General features: G+C 42.6%; 1 protein-coding gene across 1 annotated transcript in view; it reads left to right on the top strand.

Moving 5' to 3' along the window:
• Positions 1 to 21,126, top strand: part of Ush2a (usherin) — a 755,222-nt gene that overhangs the window by 684,848 nt on the left and 49,248 nt on the right. Inside the window, exons 61-62 of the mRNA XM_004672003.2 lie at positions 13,022 to 13,249; positions 18,070 to 19,589. Of these exons, the coding sequence (XP_004672060.2) occupies positions 13,022 to 13,249; positions 18,070 to 19,589 (1,748 nt within the window). The remainder of the gene's footprint in view (positions 1 to 13,021; positions 13,250 to 18,069; positions 19,590 to 21,126) is intronic.

Here is a 21,126-nt window from a genome sequence, read left to right as displayed (position 1 = left end):
ACAAAACAAAAAAAAAAAAAGAAGTGATTAAAAAATGTTTATATTTTCATCCAGTGAGATGTCCTTCCCATTCCTATTAGGTATATATAAAAGATTGGATTATTTTTAATGTTTTAAAATATATGGAAGCACATATTCAAAAACATTAGGTATATGTCATGCTTTTTTCCCCAAAACAGCTAGCATATTGCCAATAAGATAATGTATTTAAATAAAAGATAATTTATGCACTAGGCAGACATCTACTGAACACCCATATGGTGCCAAGCACATTTTGTGTCCCTATTCCCTGTCCTCTAAGAGTTCAAGGTCTAGTGTGGAGAAAAGACATAGAAACAGAGTGCTGTAATGCCAACTATGCCAGGAGCAACAGAAAAAGCAGAGAACAAAGCAAGTAACTCTGTCAGGAGGGTCAAGTAACTTCCTGATGGAGGTGACATTAAATTTGTGTTTCCAAGGTGGTGAGGTATTCTCAGGATGGAAGGGCATCTTAAGAATAGGGTGTTATGAGCCAATGCCAAGCTGTATTGGTGAGTGTGCTATGGCTGAATCAAAGGGCCTGGGTGCAGGGTGTGAGTGAGAATGGCTGGGCTTGGGTCAGAGGCATGTCAAGAAACAGTCTGTGGGCTTGCTTACTGAGAAAGACTGGTGGTCCAGACCACCACTGCTTTCCAACCAGACCTCAGCCCAGCATACCTGGCTTTCAAATTAGAAAGAGTGAGTGAATGGCGTTCTTTGCCTGACTCTGGCCACGGATGCACTCTCAGGATTGCTGGCAGGTGAGGTGTGAGGTTAGCTATAATGGAGAGGGCTCAGGGAAGGTAATTATCTGTCTCTACTTAAAGGTCCCAGGACTTCCCTTCCTTGAATCTGGATGGATAAAAACAAGCTAACAGCATACTATGGACCTCCTGTATAAAAGTAGAAGTGGGATTACAGAAACAAAGAAAGTAGCCCAAAAGACTAGAAGGTGTACTATCCCTCAGACCTGCAGACTTGGTCACGTGATTCTGCAACTAAAGCTTCAGGCCTTCCAAATGGGAGAAAGGATGACAACCAGGTCAATACTCAGCCTTTGCCTGGAGGAAAGATGTTTCCAGAACAGCCCTAGAGGGATTCATAGCCATGTTGTCATCAAATATAAAAGAGAAGGCCTACAGCCACAGCCAGGAGATTCAGAATAGCCATAGTTTTCTCTCACTGAGACTGGCTGCTATTTACAATTTAGGTTGAAAGCCCAGACTGGAACACAGCATGGTCTCTATCAGTTGATACTCCCCTCATCAGTGAGAGCTGACCCAAGGCCAACAAATCCACTGTCTTCCCAACAACCAATCAGTTCCCCTCTCTGCACATGCAGAGACTATGGTCAGACAGTTCTGAGGATCCTGGCTATGAAGCTGTTTGGACTGGGAATTGGTAAACCACACTGGGCAACAAGTAAAGAAAGGCAGTACATAAAGAGAAAGAGAGGCATGATAGAGCCATTGAGAAGAGAGAAACTCCAGGTTCTGATGGTTTTCCATTTCCATAGAGGCCAAAGTGTATTTTATATGGTTTCCCTTTCACGTTTTCTTTCCTTTCTCAAATCAGCCCAAACAAGTTTGTGTAGCCTACAACTAACCACTCAGCTATGCCAACTCCCACCTTTCCTGCAACCAGAGATTTGTAAGCTGGAGAATCTGGCATCACCTTTCTTATTTAAAAGTCTAAGTTTGATCCAAACACTGCTGAACTCCAGAATAGACTTGTATTTGGGTGTTGCTTACTTTTCCATGTTGCTTTGTTTTAACTTAGGATGGTTGCAATCTTGAGTGAGTAGTCAACACTTCTCTTACTTCAACTTGCACAATCCTTTTATTAGGTAGGATAGGTTACACTAAGATAAGATGGTCTGGTGTAATAAAAAGAACTCCAAAGCTCAGTGAAAAACATGACAGAAGTGGGAGAAAGTATAGGTGCCCTTCTGTGCTTCCATCAATGACAGAATTCTGGAAGATGTTTATGAGGCCAAACCTGAGAGAAGAATTCATCCCTTATGCCCACATCACAAGGAAAAGAATTAGTCACATTACCCTCATTTAGGTATGGGGGAGAGTAAGTGGATATCTATAAACATTATCTTGGCCAAGAAAAATTTAAAAAATAAGATAAAAAAAATATCTTGGTCAAATATCTCTTTTATCCTCTCCTTCTTTCACCTAGTCTAGTAGTTTGAATGTGTGTCCCTCATAGAATCATATGCTTCGCTAAAACTTGTAACTGGGGTCTCCAGCCACCTGGAGGTGTATTTGGGGGCAAATCCAAATTCCAGCCCAAAGGTAGGCAAAGAAGTGTAAGCTCTGGGGTCCTGCTTGCTGCTGTCTTGGTTTCTTGCTCAATCTTTGGTTGCCTTTCAGTGCTTGGACATATGGAAGCAGCTTCTTCCACCATTGATGGAATATCCCTCTGGATCTGTGAGCTTGCAATAAACCCTTCCTCCTATAAACTGTGTCTGGGTCGGATGTTCATCCCGGCAGTGCAAAACTAACTGCAACACCTGTGATAAGCAATGTGATGATAACTGAGAGGCCCCACAAGGCTTGCTTCTCATCTTAATAGGCACACCTGTAAAGCCTTACCACTAGGTGTGATTTTACTATGTAATGTGTTAACACTATCCACCAAGTAGGGATTATTTCTTCCATTTTCCTTTTTTTAATTTTTTTTGTTTTATTTATTTATTTATTTATTTGAGAGTGACAGAGAGATAAAGAGGCAGATATAGAGAGAGAATGGGTGTGCCAGGGCCTGCAGCCACTGAAAACAAACTCCAGATGTGTGTGCCCCCTTGTGCATCTGGCTAATGTGGGTCCTGGGGAATCGAGCATTGAACCGGGGTCCTTAGGCTTCACAGGCAAGCGTTTAACCACTAAGCCATCTCTCCAGCCCAATTTTCTTGTATTTTTCACTTGGCAAGGAGAGTCTATCCTGAACAGGAGCTGTGTGTTTGCTCATTCTACTAAGATGATCATATATATTATAAGTCATCTTCCTAAGGGCAAAACTCTGTAGGATCATTGATCCAGACCACTGGTGGCCCTCCTTGCAAATCCACATGTTAAGCATGGAAGGGTGATCTCTCACCCCATTGGTCACCAGCATTCATTTGGATTATTTGGTTGGCCAGGCAGATGTTCCCTGTCTTTCTCACTGCTCTCTACGTGTGCCTCCGCCCCAAAGCTGCATACTTGGTTGAATAGGACGGCCTGCCCCTTAGTGGAAGACCATTCTCCAGGGATGGGTATTTGAGTAACTGTACTTTCCTACCATAGCCTCTGAGAAAGCCCCCCTCATTCAAATGTTGAAGTGTCATCCCCCAGTGAGATGGTATTAGGACACAGGGGACTGTGCCAGGTGACGAGACTCAGAGATCCCTCTCCCACATTCTGCCATGCAAAGACATGGTCAGGTGTCCATGAGCCAGGAAACTGTCCTTACTCTACATGGATGGTCGGGCAATATGTAAATCCTGGACAACTTTTCAATTTCAGAAATGCAAGAAGTCAGTTTCTATGACGTAGACGCTGCTCAGTCTGTGATATTCTATTGCGGTGACTCATCAGCGTCCCATGCCCTCTTTCAGCATGTCCACCAGGTCGGGACATGGTTTTCTCTTAGTTCACATGTGAGTGTACAGTGGAGCTTTGGGGGCCCTGCATGGTGAAGATGTGAAGATGCCATTACTCTGCTAGCTAATGCAACATGTCTATATTCTGCATTCTGTCCTCTAGAAGTTTCTCAGTTTAAATTTGAATATGGCAAATATTGATAATCACACACATTTTGGAGGATCTTCAATTGCTTATGAGAAACAAAGTCCAAAGACCAAAAATGCTAGAACCACTGATGCAGGCAACACGTGCATTTGCACTCAAAATGGTTCAAGAATGAAACTATAACCTTTAGTGTAACAGCAGCGTGACTGTGGTCAAATTAACCTGCCGGGGCCTCAGTCTCCTGATGGGCAATATTACCAATGACACAGCTCCAGATCAAAATGAAAGGAGACAAACTAGGCTAACACCTAGCACTGTAAGCAAAACTGGCTCCACAGAACCTATCTTTGGAATGATAAGTTCATCTTTTCATTACCACCATGATGAAGAGATCTGGATGGCTGAGGGTCTACAGAGAGCTTTTCATTGCATATGATTAACTTAAAAGGTACAGTTGAGCAAGGCATGATGGCATACACCTTCAGACCTAGTACTCAAGAGGCTGGGGAAGGAGGATATGAGTTCAAATCTGTGGAGGTAATTCAGTGAGATACTTTCCCAAAATTTAAAAAGTAAGGACCTTTTTTGTAGACATCCTATCAAATCAAGAGTCCCACTCATCTTCCCCATTATTCAAGAAGTACATCGCTTGACTTATTCTTTTCACAATTACCTATAATTTGTAATATCACCTCCTCTTCCTCTAAATCACGACTTTCTTCTCCTTCTCTTCACCTCTCCTCCTCTCCTTTGTCTCTTCTTCCTTTCTCCCTACCTCCTCCGGTTCCTTCCCCTCTTTATAATATAGAGCTGAGTAACATGGTCCCCTGGCCTTCTGTGATTTCTCTCAGAGTTACCTGCTGAGACTAAGTGGATGTTCAGTACGAAGCCAGACTTCAGTGAATGTGGCTCAATCACAGATTGTTTAAATACAGCACCCTAACTAAAGTAAAATTTTCTTTCATATACTTTAGTACAAGCTTGCTAAGATAGAGTGTCAGAGCAGAATTGCTAGGTCACAGATTATGCACATTTTTAATTTTGATAGACAATAAGTATTGCTTTTTAATATTTAGTGTGACTGATTTGCCACTTTAAAATTTAATTATCTCAAATTTAATTTTTTTCCTCTTCTCTTTGAAAAATTGGGCCATTTCAAAGCCATTCTTTTTCCACAATGTTTTTATGTTAACCAAAGCACCATTGTTCATATTGCAAGAACTCTAGCTTTTGCTTTATTGATTAAATCTATATAGTAAATATACCTATAAAGAAAACAACACTGGGGCTAGAGATGACTTAACAGCTAAGGCACTTGCCTATACAGCCAAAAGACCTCGGTTCAATTCCCCAGAACTCACGTAAGCCAGATGCACAAGGGGGCACAGCATTTGGAGTTGGTTGACAAGGTTGGACGCCCTGGCGTGCCTGCTTTCCCCCCCCCCCCCCCTCTCTCTCTCTCTCTCTCTCTCTCTCTCTCCCTCCCTCCCTCCCTCCCTCCCTCCCTCCTTCTCCCCTTCTGCCTATTTCTATTTCTGTATCTATCTATCTCTCAAATAAATAAAAGTAACTTTTTTAAAAAAAGAAAACACCTGTGAATTCTTTTTAAACTGAGCCCCCACTGTAGAATGGATTATGAGCTCTAATGAGAAAAGAACCTCCCTCGCCTTTTCCTTTATCCATCTTTATTTGCCTTTAGATAGTTTTCCAAGTGTATATAGTTGGGCATTAAGTACCATTAGAGTATATTTTTTTAAATAACAAAAACTTATAAAACGTGTATTAAATTGTATATAGTACATTACACTTCATTTTATATTTTAAAACATGTGGCGCTTATATTTTATTCTCAAAGCTGCATATTTAAAGCATACTTATGAACAAAGCCTTGTCCAAAGTAAAAATAAAATAAAATAAAAAAGTGTACACATCTCTCAAACATGAAGGCTCCAAGCTGTTTCAAATCTACTATTGTTGTCACAAAGGGCCCTGACTAATCAACTCTGATGACACATGTCACAGTAATAGGAAAAGGGATATGCGTTCATTCTTTCTTAGAATCTTTGAAATTCAGTTCTACAACATTAGTTAGAATTCACAGCTGAGAATACTTTAATATTTGCTTGCACCTTTGAGCTAACCTTGTTTTCCAGTCAGTAGTGGAAACTCGCACCTTTTCTGGTGCTCATAGCTGTTTGATCTGTGTAAGAGACCAGGGCAAGAACGTGGCTGGCTCCGTGCAAACATGTCCCTACCAGAGGGCCATACAGGTGAGAGCACAGGGGAACGGCCAACAGGTCAGGGGAGAAGGACAAATAAGTGGGTTTAATTCACTCCAGTTGTGAAAACTCCCATTTCAAAGATAAATAGGGATTTTAAAATAGAATCAATGAAGAATTTTTACCTCATTCCTAAGAAAATACTCCTTTTACCTTATGTAAATGGCAATCCGTTCCTCATTGTTGAATTAATAATACAATATGTGAATGAATTAATTAATATTTCAATAGTAGCTGACCATGATCTATACAAAATTACATTTTTCCACTATTTCATCATATTGTATTGTGGAGTGCTTTGCACATGGGCAGTTCTTAAAGGCTTTTGTTGTGCTGTATTTCCCCTAACAGCACTCAGTGTGTCCCACCAAGTGTTAAAAACTTCGGGGAGATACCCACAGCCTCTTCCAATTTTGCCACCCAACCCTCCCAGCCTAAGGTCCCACTCACTTCTCCTCTAGATCTACCACTCCCCAGCTGCCAGCTCTTTCCCAAACAGATCTGAGCTTATTTCTCTTTGTTCTGTCATCTAATACCTCACCTATTTCTGTTTATTCAAACTCCACATCTTTCATGGCCTGAATCCAACACCACTTCCCAATTGTGTCTTCTTCTAAATCCTTACTTTTTTTCCCTCAGGACTAGAAGTGCCCATTAGGTACTTCCCTAACACACATAGAGAGCAGGGCAACATTCGGAAGAGTGGGTATCTCTGCACAGTGTTAGATTACAAGTCATTCAGAGTCAAGACCCTGTGCTTTTCCCCTTGTATCCCCATCACAGCTTCAAAGCAAACATACAACGTGCTTGAGGCTTTTAAAGAACTGGATGGAACTGCAGACAGAATGCTAACGGCTTCCCCTGCCATTTTGGCACCTCCATCACCCCGCTGAGTGAGGAAACCTCACTTGTACATGCCTGCATGCATATAAAACCAGAAGTCAGGGGCTAGAGAGATGGTTTAGTAGTTAAGGCATTTGTCTTTGAAGCCTAAGAAAACAGGTTTGATTCCCCAGTACCCATATAAGCCAAGTGCACAAGGGGGCACATGCATCTGGAGTTTGTTTGCAGTGGTTGGAGGCCTGGGCACAACCATTCTCTCTTTGTCTCTCTCTGGCTCTCTCTGTCTCCTCTCTATCTCACTCTCTGTGCTTGCAAATGAATGAATAAAGTATTTTTATAAAAAAGAAAACCAAGAGTCAGAAAACTGTTTTCCATTCTCGACTGTGAATTGATCTTGAGGATTCTGCAGGAGAGAAGAGCTGCCTGTAAATGGGGTGCCACCCAGAGATGTCTTCTTTGTCCCACCAGCTCAGAATCTGTGGGCAGAGAAGGCAGAGCATGTGCCTATGCAATCTATGGAAAACTTCGGATACTGATAATGAGGTCCAGTCTTGTCTATTATGATTCAGAACAGTGAAATGGCTCAGCTGTTAAAGATGCTGGCTTACAAAACCTACTGGCCTGGGTTCAATTCCCCAGCACCCACATAAAGCCAGATGCACCGTGTGGCTCTTGTGCCTAGATTTCATTTGCAGTTGCAAGAGTCCCTGGAATGTTTGTTCATTCTCTCTCTCTCTCTCTCCCTCTCCCTTTCTCTCAAATAAATAAATAATATTTTAAAAAAGAAAGTGTTATTATTAGTTTACCATGTATAAGGAACCAACCTCAATATTTGAATAATAGATAATAAAGACATCGTTTCTAAATCAAGACTAATTTGATTTGTACGAAATGAATGCTAGGTATAAAAATGTTGCTCAGTCTTTGAGGACTTCAGATGTTACTTTTGTAAGTAGAAAAAAAAATGGCCCTATGGAGCTCATGTCTCCAATTACTAGATTTAAGAAAAGTGACAAATGATTTCATGTTGGTTCATTAGCCAGGCCGTGTAGCATCATCTTGTTGGCTGCAGGCACTGGTCTGAACTTGTGGTTTCCAGGTGGTGCTGAATGACAGTTTGAACCACTTCTGGGGTTTTATTCATAATCTTAACCTGAATTGCCAGCTCTTGTCTATAGCTATTCCTTTATTTTTTCACAAGAAGCTGAAGCATATCTAATAAAATATCAAGGTGGTCAGTATATTTAAATGGAGATTATTTTGCAACTCTCTCTGTATAAAGCAGCAACCTTTTGAAGGCACTCACTCTCAGGGATTTGGCATTTATTTGACTTGAGGAACCCAGCCACCGGTCAGGATTTACAAGCAAGAACTCATCCATTTTAGGATAAGGAGCCCAGAGAAAAGGAGGATGGCAAATGAAAGGCAAAATCAGAAGTAATCCCGTTGGCTTGGGATAAAGTGGATAGTGACCAGAAAGATTAACCCTTTCCAAAGAGTAATAAGCACACGTAAGACTCGGGTGATGGGCACACAGTGCCTGTAACTACAGTGTTGGCTCATTACTGGGATCAGCGTCAAAAAGATTCCTAAGGGCCAGGGTAGATAGGCTTAGTGCAAATGCACCACAAAGACCACAGGGAAAGCTCTGGAAACTGCTGGATCATCAGATCAATAGACTCAAAGATGACTAAGTTAGGTAGCTTTCTGCAGTTTAAACATTTGTGCAGGGAGTATCCCCACGCAGCCTTTTATTGACAGCTACCGATCAATGGTAATTTTTGATCATTTTCAACCTACATAAACCTATTGACCCCCTGCCACCTTTGGGGCACTTCAAGTCGTCAGAAATAATCAGAGGAGATGGTGTAAAATTGTCAGACTGCTGGAGACTCCAAGTACTTTCACGTGTCCCCAGGAGCAGAGTTGAGAGGTTAAAATGTAGTTCAAATTGCCTACAGAACCTCAACTAGCAGAATGTTCCAGAGAGTCTGGGCTTCATGCCTCTTAAAAATGATGCACAGGTTCACATCCCAACTTGACACCCCATGCACATAAATTTCAGAAAATAAAATAAAATAAAGTAAGAGAGGCTAAATCTCGTTGGAACTATTAAATTATGGAGAAAGGATTATCTTTGGTGGAAGATCTCTTCTTGTTTTCCTTTATTGATCTATTCTTTTTGCCTACTGCCAAACAAAAGCAGCCAATACACTTCTAAAATAAAATACATGAAAAGGATCAAGTGGTGGATATAAATGGGCAAAGACAAAAAGAGCTTGAATCAGTAGCACAGAAGTGAGTGCTCACAAAAATATAGCTAAAAAGAATCAATAGGATGGAAGAGTGAATGCAGAAAATAGTAAAATGATGTCAATGAAGATTAAGGACAAAAAGCATTAAACTCAGAAAAGCTGCAAAGGGAAAGGAGCAAGGAAAAAAGGTTGGAGTAGAGTGGGTGGAGGGAGGGATGAAGGGAAGAAAGTAAAGGAAAAGAGCAAAGAGAAGGAAAATGCTCTGCACGCTGACTTTTCTGGGTAGATGGGGCAGAATGCTCTGCCTCCCTAGTTCCACTCAATTATCTCCCTAGCCTAATTCAAAACCCTTAGGATCCACAGTGCTCAAGCAAAAATTCTGGATTCAAGAGAAGTAACAAGCCACTGAGTCGATGAATATGATGCAACCCAGTCCACAAACTGAGCTGCTTCCACATTTTGATGCAATAGCCAAAAATAGGGTTTAGAATAGAATAGGTTTAGAAATCCACTCAGGAGGGGAAAAAAAAAAAAAACATGTAAAGATTGTCATGCCATTTTTTTAACTTTTCTTTATCATACAGCTTTATTAATCATTCACAAATAGGCATTGCTATTACTGGATCTATTCAAGGTGTGTGTGTGTTTGTGTGTGTGAATTTTTTGATAGCTCTTTAGAAATAACTAGTTAATAAATATAGGGTGAGAACATTTCCTGAGCAAAATTTGTAATGCTGAAATTCTCCTTTATATCCAAGAATGTCAACCCTTCCTTTTTTTAAACAAGATAAATGGAGATCAGATCAAGGAAAGCACCATAGTAATCACCCTTTGTAGGCCGCACCTCGAAACATCTGTGCCAGGCACTCAGGAACTTGAACTCCAAATGTGCAGGTCATGTTTCTAAGTTAGTTGGTAGAGGTTTTGAGGCTAGGGTATTTTGAATACTTGTGCTGTCAAGGATCTAAACCATAAATGTTTCTTAAAAGAATCTCTAATGAAATCACTTTTGTTATTTTTTAATGGTTGCCCAGAGTGTTGGAAGATGGAACAGGGCTTGTTAATCACGAGGACTCATGTTACCCAAAGTGTTTGACAGTATTGCCATCTAGGGGCTGAATGGAACCCTCAGCTCTGAAATAAACTGTAATTGAGCAGGTGCAGCTATTGACAATATACATATGTTTTTGCTTTATAGCCCACATGCTTTCCCTATTTCTTATGACAAAAGCTGTCTCTAAGTGTCCCCCAACAGCCTCCTTTTTTATATATATAATCTGTTAGAGGTGATTACAGTTTGCTTTGGGGCTTATGCTTTTTTTGGCATCTATTACTGGATATTCTGAACAAAGAATTATTCTTTTCTGCATTATTAATCTTACCTATGTTTGCCTTATTTCCACAGAAAAGGAATCATTTATCAGAAAGGAATGTTTGTAATCAGAACTTGTAGCATCTTCAGATTTAATATTCATTCTGGTCATTTCAGTCCTGTGCGGTATTTATCTAAAAGACCAATCCAATGTTGCAGAGAAATAAGTTTTTAAATATTTATGATATAACTTTTAATATTTTAAAAAAGAGAAATTAGTATTTCTGTAAAATTTGTTTCAGACTCCGGCTGCTTAGCAAATGTTTAAATATTAAAAGATTTCCAGAGGTTAGCAGGTAACATCGTAATAGGACTTATTGAAACAGGAAAATTGGCTTTACAAGTTTTGGATACATAAAGGAAATTGTATTTTCTCTGCCTGTGTTTCATACATAATAAGAGATGATAATTCAAACTTACAACGAAGAATGTGAGAAAAGTTTCAGAAATTATGTCTATAGTATTCTAGTTATGTCTAACTAGGTAGTTTGGAAAATGGCTCAGTTTGGTTGGTGCCTTGTTTTCTTTTTACTATTTGTTTTGTTTGGGGGAGTGTGTGTGTGTGTGTGTGTGTGTGTGTGTGTGTGTAAACGCATACACCGTATGCACACATACGCAGAAGCCAGAGGACGAAGGTCGGCGTCCTCTTCGATCTTGTCTTGTTTCCCTGAGACAAGTCTCCTACTGAACCTGGATCACAGCCTTGGTCAGCTAGGCTTGCTAACCAGGGAGCCCCAGTGACACCCCCTGTCTTCACCCACGCCCTGGTGGGCGTGCAGTCTTGTGCACCATGCCCAGCTTCTTCCATGGCTGCTGGGGATTGAACTCAGGGCCCTATGCTTAGAGAGCAAGTTCTCTGACCCCACTGAGCCATCTCCCCAACCACTTGTTTTCAAATGGATGCCCTTAAATCATGGAGAATTCATCCCATGTAACTGTGTCTGATGCTTTTGGCTGACTACTCTCAGAAATAACTTCCTCTCCCCAGCACCACACATTCCTCCTCCCTTGCCTGGCAAGACAAAGAGAAAACTGAGGATTATCTATCAGGTTTAAACATCTAAAAGACCAAAGTTCACCTCATGCATTCTTTAATGTAGACATTAGAACTCAGTCAAAAGTTTGTCATGACGATTCACATTCTAATGGGCACAGTTCACAACACAAAATACAGAGCACTGTGTGTGTTTACCTATGCACATGTAGCTGTCTCCTTGTAGACATAATTCCTACCTTAAACAGACATATCCATCCAGCCCAGATGCAGCAAGAGCACCCGGGGACTTTCAAATCATTAAGATCCTTAGTGCCAGTTAAGTTATGCAAAATATGCTAAATGTTGCTCTTCAAGCAAGAAGCAAACAAACAAAACTAATTGTGGTATCCATTTTTCCTTTTAAAATCAACAAAGGCAAAATTCTCAAGGCCTAGATAGAAATCACTTTTGGCATTTTTCATGGTTTAGTTATGCTGCTTTCAACAAATGAGAATATTTTCACATTTATATTAATCACAGACTTCTCTAAGGGTGTTTGTATATTTATAGTTCAGTGGGCTTGTTGCTGTTTTATTATGTTTGTTTTATTGAATTTGCAAGATATGAGAGCATACCAAGCAAATGAGTGAGGGAGACTGGGGAGTGAGAAGGAGTCTGTGTATAAACAAGCAGTCCAGGGCTTAGAGAATTAGGATTGTTCCAGTTAAGTCTCCAGCTGCTTCAGATTAACCTGCTGGGAAATTCTCCCAGTCTGTGATGTGCAACTTGGTAACTATTCATTTCACTGTGAACTGAATGCACTGTGTATCTTGGTCATGAAAGACTATTTTGCATGTGTTTAAACCTGTATTGTGTGATGTGTGTAGTATATGTATGTATGCATTGCATGTTTATATGTGTTTGGGTATGTGTTGAAACACATGTGTGCATGCAAGTGTGGAAGCCAGATATCAATGGTGGATTTCTGCTTCAATTACTCGCAGCCTGACTTTTTTCTTTTGAGACAGAGTCTCTCACTGAACCTGTAGCTCACTGATTTAGCTAGACCAGCTACGCAGGAAGCCCGAGGGATCCTCCTCCATCTGCCTTTCCCACACTGGGATCATAGGCAGGCACCACTGTGCTAGGCTGTTACACGGGTGCTGAAGACCTGAGTTCACATCTTGCTTGAATGGCAAGTACTTTACCCACTGTGCCCTCTCTCCAAGCCTAGGTTGCTTTTATACTCATATACCACATCTTTAGCTTGCAAGCTCTGAAGAAGCAAAAGTCCAACCTGAGCCACACTTTTCACCTACCTGAAATCATACATGAGCTGATATTTCCAGAGAGTCAATAAGAACAAGGAAAACCCTCATCCCTCACAACTTTCTTAGTGATAATTCCAATTTCTTCTGTAGTGTATGTCACTGTTGCTAATGAGCTATTCCCTAACGTGGCCATGCACTTCAGAAAATGGCTGTACATCCATTTTTATCTGTTTCTGAAAGACACTTAACCTGTCCACTTTCTTACAGGGAACCAGCCATCAGGCCCATCTTTTTGGGCTAGAACCATTCACAACATACCACATTGCTGTGGTGGCTACCAATAATGCCGGAGAAGTTTTGAGCCCATGGACACAGGTTCAAACTTTAGAGTCTTCCCCAAGCGGACTGAGCAACTTCACAGTAGAACACAGAGAGAGTGGCCGAGCCTTGCTACTCCAGTGGTCAGAGCCGATGAGAACCAATGGCGTGATTAAGGTAAAGTCCATCCTGCTTGTGAAATCAAGTTCAGTGTCCTCCAGATGAACAGATGAGCCCTGACATGCCATCAGGTCACTGTGGGAAAACTCTCTTCACAGCGTCTTTAATTCCCCTTGATGGCTCCTCCAGGCACCAGACCAGAGACAAGTAGCTCTTGTGTGGGGGGTGGGGGAGGACTTGCTATGGACCCATCAGTGTGCAGAGTTACTTCATTAACACCCCACATCAGCCCCATTAGGAGAGACCCACAAACCTCATGAGGCACATAAAAGCTAAATAAATGTGAAGGCCAACATTGCCAGTGATAGAGGTAGGATTTGAAGCCAGGAAGTCTGACAAGATCTGCACTCTAATGACTTGTTCTTATTGCTTCCTGGGCTATCCAAACTAGGTATTTACTTAAACTTTTCATAATTTTCGCTTAGGGCAGAGCTCACCAAGAAAGTGACATGTGTCTGCTAGCTCTCTGATTTTCCCATGTAGCCATGTGAAATAGCTGTATAAATGTCACATGTGTAACCTAACATCATCAACCTGTGAGTCCAAAGGAGGTTATATTTCCACTAATCACCCACATTTTGATGCAATGAGCCCTTCCCCACAGGGAAGGTAGAACTCATCTCTCTGATATCTCTTTCCGAAGTGGGTGGCAGCTCACCGCCAGTTCACGGGATTGCCTTTACCTCCAGTCTTCTCAGGCCCTGCACCCTTTTGGCCTCCCTCAGCCATCTAACACAGGCCAGGACTGCAGAATGCCCAGCCACAACAGCAAAAGCAATTGCCCTCTCCCTTCCCACTCCTTCCCAGGATGGCAGAGATATATTTGTAAGTTCTGTATGACATCATTAATACTAACTGCAACTTGATAAAGCTCCTCCAAAAATCCTGAGAAGGACAGCTTCCAAAAATCCCACCCACAGTAGTTGGACTCTGTATGGAGAGCTCCGGGGCAAGGCCCACCACGTGGGTCTCTCTGAGTTGCCCCTCCGCATAGCTGCAGGTCGGCTACTCGTAACACAGGTACAGAGGTGTCCACCGGCAGACACTCGACCTCTTTGGGGCACGAGGTCTAATTTTGCAACTCTAAATTCTGCATCTCAGCCTTAAATCCCCCTCCTTTCCTTGAAAACTCCTCCTGTAGATGTTATTCCTTGTCCAAGCATCTTCTTTCCTCTAGTAAGATTGACAATAGGACTATTGACTCCTTGTACCTTCATTTACATTTACCAAATATTTATTGAGCCTCTACTAAGTGCCATGCACTTATTCAAGAGTGAGCAAGATGGAAAAGGTCCTGCTATCTCGGCCCTTGCATGGGTATGAATAAATGCATGGGCATGTTGAGTCGTAGGGGGACAGAGAGGCAGACCCTCAGCTAGTAAATAAACAAGCAAAGGAATTTCAGAGCAACGGATGCTATAAAGAAAATTAAATAGAGTCATGTAATTATGCCTGCTCAGGCTATTTTAAAATGGATAATCATTTGAATTGAGTTGACATTTGAGCTGAGCCCTGAATGACAAGACAGAGTCAGTCATGTGAAGATATGGGGGCAAAATGTTCCAGACAAAATGAACAGCAGACACAAAGCCTGAAGGCAGGAATGAACTTGGCATGTTCAAGGAAAGTGAAGGAAGCTAGTGTGGATGAAATGATGAAGAGGAAGAATCGATGTGCCAAGAGGGAGTAGAGGCAGGCTGCGCCCAACCCTGTGGGCTGTGGCAAGGAACAGAGGATTTCTTCCAGATGCAACAAAATAAAAATGACCAAAGGCTTTAAGATAAGGAATGGCACGGCTCAACTAATGTTTCTAAACACCACTCTGGCTGCCCTGTGGAAAATGGGCTGTATCGGGTAGTTTAGAGCCTTTTGCAGGATTCAGGGCAGAATCAATGGTTAAAATTAACTGGTAATGGCTTGGCCAAGAAATATGGGGGCACTGGGGACATATTTAGAAGGTACACATGAAAATTTTTTAAATGTGAAACATGACAAGAGCATCCCACAATGATTTCTGGAGTTTTGGCCTTTGGTTATCTGGGAAGGGAAGGTCGTCACAAGGATCGGTTTAAGGGGCATTTAGGTAGCAGAGGTGTGAGTCTATAACTCCCAGGAGAGATCATCACCAAAATAAGGATTTGACTCTGGTAGTGGAGAACAGTGTTTCAAGTCATGGTGCCCAGGCAGAGCCACCATGGAGTACAGGTTGTACGTGACGCTGACAAGAGCCTGGGATCAAGGTCTGGGGCATGCCAGATACAGAAGTAAGTAGTAAATGAGAAGCCAGTAAAGAGAGAAATGAGGAAAATGAGGTTAAAGGAGAAATCAGTGAATGGAGTGTCCCAAAGATAAGTAGAAAAAAAAAATGATACATGCTACAAAGAGCCCAAGTTATATGCTAGCAGAGAAGTGGTCCTGAGCTAGGGGACACACTCACTGTGACCATGACAGTACGATCAAGTGATGGGCTTGACACCTGGGCTGATGGCCTGAGGAGAAAGGACAAGTAATAAAGGGAAGATAGCATCCCATTAAAAAAATCACAGAAGTGGGACAAAGCTGAGGGACTGGGGTGTTGAGATGGTCCATTTAAAAATCAACCTGTTCTTATAGCTTTAAACACTAATGGAAATAACCAGAGAGGGAGGTAGACTGGTGATGCAGGAGATAGAGAATCCTTGCAGTAGAGAAGTGTGGTGGGGTGGGGTGGGGGGCAGCAGAGCTTGGGCAGAAATACACCCCCATAGCAGCAGAAGCACAGTGTGCAGACACTCCTCAACCTCAGCATGCCATGGGGTTATATCCAAACAAAGCCATCATTAGTTGAAAATATTATTAAACTGAAAATGTATTCTTATGCACACAACCTGCCAAACACCATAGCCTAGTCTGGCCTAGAGCACAGTTGACCAAAATCACCTCACATAAAGATAGTTTTGTTTTACAAGGAAGTGTTGGAGATCTATGCAACTTATTGATGGCTATATTGAAAGTTTTTAAAAATGACTCTTTGAATATGCCTTCTCACCATATGATAGTCAAAACTCATGAGGTAAACCACCAAAAGTGAGGGATCATCTACAGCATTAATTCATAGTAATGTAGCAACAATGTGATCTAACAAGAGAGCATTTCATCCTCTCTCTTCTCTCAAGGAAATGTATGGTAACGCCAACAAGTGATGATGAGGGTCAGAAAATTGTATTGGCAGTTAGTGGAGGAAGGAAGATATGTAACAATTACTGTGGGCAAATGCATAGAAGAATAAAATAAGACCAAAATTTGGCAACTATCTATTTCAATTTTATGATAAAGAGAAAGGGATATTTTGGCTCACGGTCTTGGAAATTTAAAACCAAGTGAGCCAATATATTTGGGTGTCTGACAAGGGTGTGACATCATGATGGGAATGCATAATAGACTAAATTATTTGCATCATAATCCAAGAATCAAAAGAGAAGGTAAAAAGACCAGGCTTTGGAAGGGTCACCTGCAGTGACTTAAGGTACTCCCCCAAGTTTCCTAATTATTTCACCATTTCCCAATAGTGCCTCCATGGGGGCCAGGTGGTTGACACAGGGGCCTTTGGGAGACATCATCACAGCACATTTGAAAGGTATTCTCCCGCCATTCATGTGCTTGCACGTAGAGTGAGAGATGAGTTCAACACTGGCTAAGCGAAGAGCAGAGGAAGTCAGTGGTTCCAGGGACCCCCAGGACCTGTGACTTGGTTGTAGAATCTATGTTCCCTTCACATTATACCATTCCCTTCCCTTAGGATTTTTCCTACCGTGTGTCCCTCAAGAAGAAGAAAAAAAAATCAAACCTAAAGACAATCATCCCAACATAGATTTCCAAAGGTCTAGAATATTTAATCTTCACCAACACTGAGAAAATTAACCACTCTGTAAGCTTAGCTTAGCTCCTCCAAGGAACTCCTTGCTGTGCCTTCCAAGAGACTCTGATGGGCTCCTCAGTAACCACAGAGGGAGAAGGTGGGTGATGTGCCCTACTGGAGAGCATCCTATCTCTCACAGGCACTGAAGGAAGGGAAGAGAAGGAAACCACTGTTGAAAAAATCTACCTCCAAAGTAAGTTGTTTTCCCCCTTTGCAGAAGAAAATTGAGCAAAACAGACATGATAACTTGGTCTGGGTTTGGATGATGACCCTTCAGACAAGTTACTACCAGACGTAAAGTACACTTTACCCCCAAAAAGCCACCCATCTTCCCCTGACCTTCAAGAGAAAAGGTCCTCCCCCAATCTCCTTGTTACCAAAATTACATAAGTGTGTTTATATGCATTGTACATATGCATGTGTATCTATATATGCATCTGTATTTGCATAATATATTATATACATATGTGAGCCTACACACAAATGTATATATGCACACAGGAACATATTTTCAACCCCAGCATGCTCTAACAAGAAGAATTAAGCACTCTAATTCCATTTCCTACAGAGTGTGGTGAAAGAGAGTTTAGATAAACCCAAATTTCCCTAGTCTAGATGAGATTAGCGGCACACAGTGTCTATAAATAGATATGAACACACCTCCCTACTTTAAACATGGGAGAAATCTCGGGAGCTCAGGTTTAAGTCAGCAGCCCTGAGGTTTAGACAAACGCCTGAATGGTATCCATCCTTTAAAATTTCTTTCTTTTTCTGTGGACTAAGTGTAAAAGATCCTTTTCCAAAATTAATGTCAGAAATGCTTCCTCCGGGCTAGGGCTGTCTGGGTAAGGAATAGGGGTAAATAGTTACCCGAGGGTCCCAGGCTACAGCCGTGTCCTCTTGCTTCTCTCCTGGGCAGGAGTACAGCGTCTTCAGCGAGGGCATCCTGGAGTACGCGGGCGCGGGCCGCCAGTTCCTCCTGCGGCGCCTGGCGCCCTTCACGCTCTACGCCCTGACCCTGGAGGCCTGCACCGCCGCGGGATGTGCACGCTCGGGGCCCCAGCCTGTCTGGACACAGGAAGCCCCCCCAGACACTCAGTGGGCTCCTGAGGTCCAGTCTGTGGAGTCCACCAGAGTCCCGCTGCGCTGGAGAGAGCCTAAGAGCCCAAATGGAAAGATAATTCGCTATGAAGTGATTCGCAGATGCTTAGAGGAAAAGTCTTGGGGGAATCAGACGATTCAGGCCGATGAGAAAATTGTTTTCACCGAATACAACACTGACAGGAACATGTATGAGTACAACGATACAGACCTGCAGCCCTGGACACAGTGTGAATATCGAATCTGCACGTGGAACTCCATGGGACACACCTGTAGCCCTTGGCGTGCGGCGAGGACTCTGCCGGCACCTCCAGAAGGACTTTCTGCACCTGAGGTAACTTACCTGTCCACAGATCCCTTGCGACTGTCCATCTCCTGGAGCCCACCCACACGGCCACGTGGCATGATCCGGTCCTATCAGCTTCAGAGGAACGGGGTGCTGTATCCTTTCAGCTTCGATGCCATGACCTTAAACTACACCGACGACGCGGCGCTTCTTCCCTTCTCCAGCTACAGTTACGCCGTCCTCGCCTGCACGCCTGGAGGCTGCTCCACCAGCGCCGCGAAAACCCTCACGACCCCCGAGGCGGCTCCATCCGGAGTCAGCCCTCCAGCTCTGTGGACCATCGGGGCCAGCCAAATAAATGTGTCTTGGTCCCCGCCATCAAGTCACAATGGAAAGATCACTAAATATTTGCTTAGATGTGATGATCAGGAGTACTTTGCTGGGCAGAACCTGTCCTTCCTAGTTTCCCATCTGCAACCTTACACTCAGTACAATTTCTCCCTAGTAGCCTGTACAAATGGAGGGTGCACAGTGAGTGAATCCCAATCTACCTGGACAAGGGAGGCCCCACCGGAGAATATGGACCCCCCGACATTGCAAGTCATAGGCTCACAGTCAATAGAAATCACCTGGAAGCCACCAAGAAGCCCCAACGGTCTGATCAAAAGTTATGAACTTCGGAGGGATGGCTCCATTGTCTATACAGGCCTGGAAACTCATTACCATGATTTTACCCTCAGCCCAGGTGTGGAGTATGGTTACACAGTGACTGCCATCAACAGTCAAGGAAGTATTTTGAGCCCACTTGTGAAAGTTCGAACCAGCCCTATGGCACCCTCAGGAATGAAACCTCCAAAATTGCACGCCAAGGACCCTTTGGAGATCTTAGTGGATTGGGAGCCTCCAGTGAGGACCAATGGTGATATCACAAACTATACCCTCTTCGTCCGTGAGCTGTTTGAAAGAGAAATAAAAACCATACACATAAATGAAACACACGGTTCTTCTGGTCCACAGTCATTCACAGTAAAACGCCTGAAGCCTTTTCACAGGTGAGTGGCAGAGTTAGGTTGGCTTATTTTATTTATGTGTGTACACGCACATGTGTGTGTTGTGTGGGTGTGTGCATGTGTGTGCAGGTCTATATAGAGGCCAGATGTCAACCACAGATGTCATCCTAAAGAACACCACCCATCTCTCCCTTGAGACAGGGTCTCTAACTGGCCTGGAGTTCACCAGTTGGGCTAGACTGGCTTGCCAGCAAGCCCCAGGGATCTCCCTGCCTCCAAGTCCCCAGTACGGGGATTATAGGCAAGAACAACCACACCCAACATTTTGTATTATGTCTTGGGGATTGAACTGAGGTCCTCATGTTTGTAAATCAAGCATTTTACCCACTGAGCCATCTTTCCAGCCCCCAAACTGAGTGTTCTAACAGTAAGCCACTGTGCTAGAAATGGCTGGATTTTTCCCTATCACATTTTAAGTAATTTACATCCCCAGAGAGAAGAGTAATAAGAGATATCTTATGTGTGAAATTTAGTCAAATGAACAGAAACACTTTAAAATAATTGAAGGCTGGAAGCACTCCTCTCCAGCCACACGGGCAACATTCAGCTGTAACTGATCTGTAATGTAGAGAGTAGAGCCCCACGTCTGCTGTATGGTGTGCGAATAAAATTTATATGGTCATGTGCATCTCTACTCATGGCAGTTATTTATGGTCATATTAAATATTAAATAGTAATTAAAACTTCCTCTGTGAGCTGGCCTTTATCTCACTGTGACTCAGGACATTTAAGAAAGCCCACGTTAGTGCAGGACATGCATCTCATAAGGTCTTCCTCTTTATCTGGTCATCAATGCAAGTTTCAAATATAGCAAGTGTATCATTTGATGCCCTTTTGAAAATTAACGTGCAAAATGGTTTTTGGAGAAGAAAATAGTTTTCCAGATGTGACTGGGATACTTTTCCTGGGCTAGAAAAGAAAAGGAAAAAAAAAAAAGATTACTATAAAGCTAGCAATTGCAAGTGAAGGTGTAGGAGAGGTCTCCTCACTAGCCACTCTGGTCAGCACTGTAGTGACTAGGATGTTATAGACTGTCTCTGCAATAAGAAGTTTAGGTTCATGCAGATTTTTGGTTTTATGATTGTTTAAGAGTATTGGCATTTACTAAAAACTGCAGTCATATTTCTACCTCCTGCTGGTCAGAAAGAAGAATGCTCTAGGACTAGAAAGAAACTGACCCACGACTTTAAAACAGGTAATCCAGAACGTGAATGATCTCTGTGTGGAAAATCAAAACCTGACCTCACAGCATTGTGCGTCTGCCGTGCACAGTGATGGACGTGTTCACCCACCACTCAGCTAGGAACGCCAGCGCGGCGGGGGCAAGGAGAACAGAAGAGGGAGGGAAGAGGAGAAGAAAAGCAGGATGAATGAAGTCACAAAAGAAAAAAGAAGTAGAAGTTTAAAGGGCAAAATGTGTGGGAGTTAGGGAAGTGGTACAGGGCCTAAGAGCACTCGCTACATAAACGTGAGGAACTAAGTCTGATGCTTAGCATCCACATGAAGAAGCCGGCAACCC

Source organism: Jaculus jaculus, chromosome 1 (genome assembly GCF_020740685.1).
Source record: "Jaculus jaculus isolate mJacJac1 chromosome 1, mJacJac1.mat.Y.cur, whole genome shotgun sequence".
NCBI lineage: Eukaryota > Metazoa > Chordata > Mammalia > Rodentia > Dipodidae > Jaculus > Jaculus jaculus.
The sequence above is the reverse complement of the archived record's forward strand: the minus strand, read 5'-3'. Positions and strand labels throughout refer to the sequence as shown.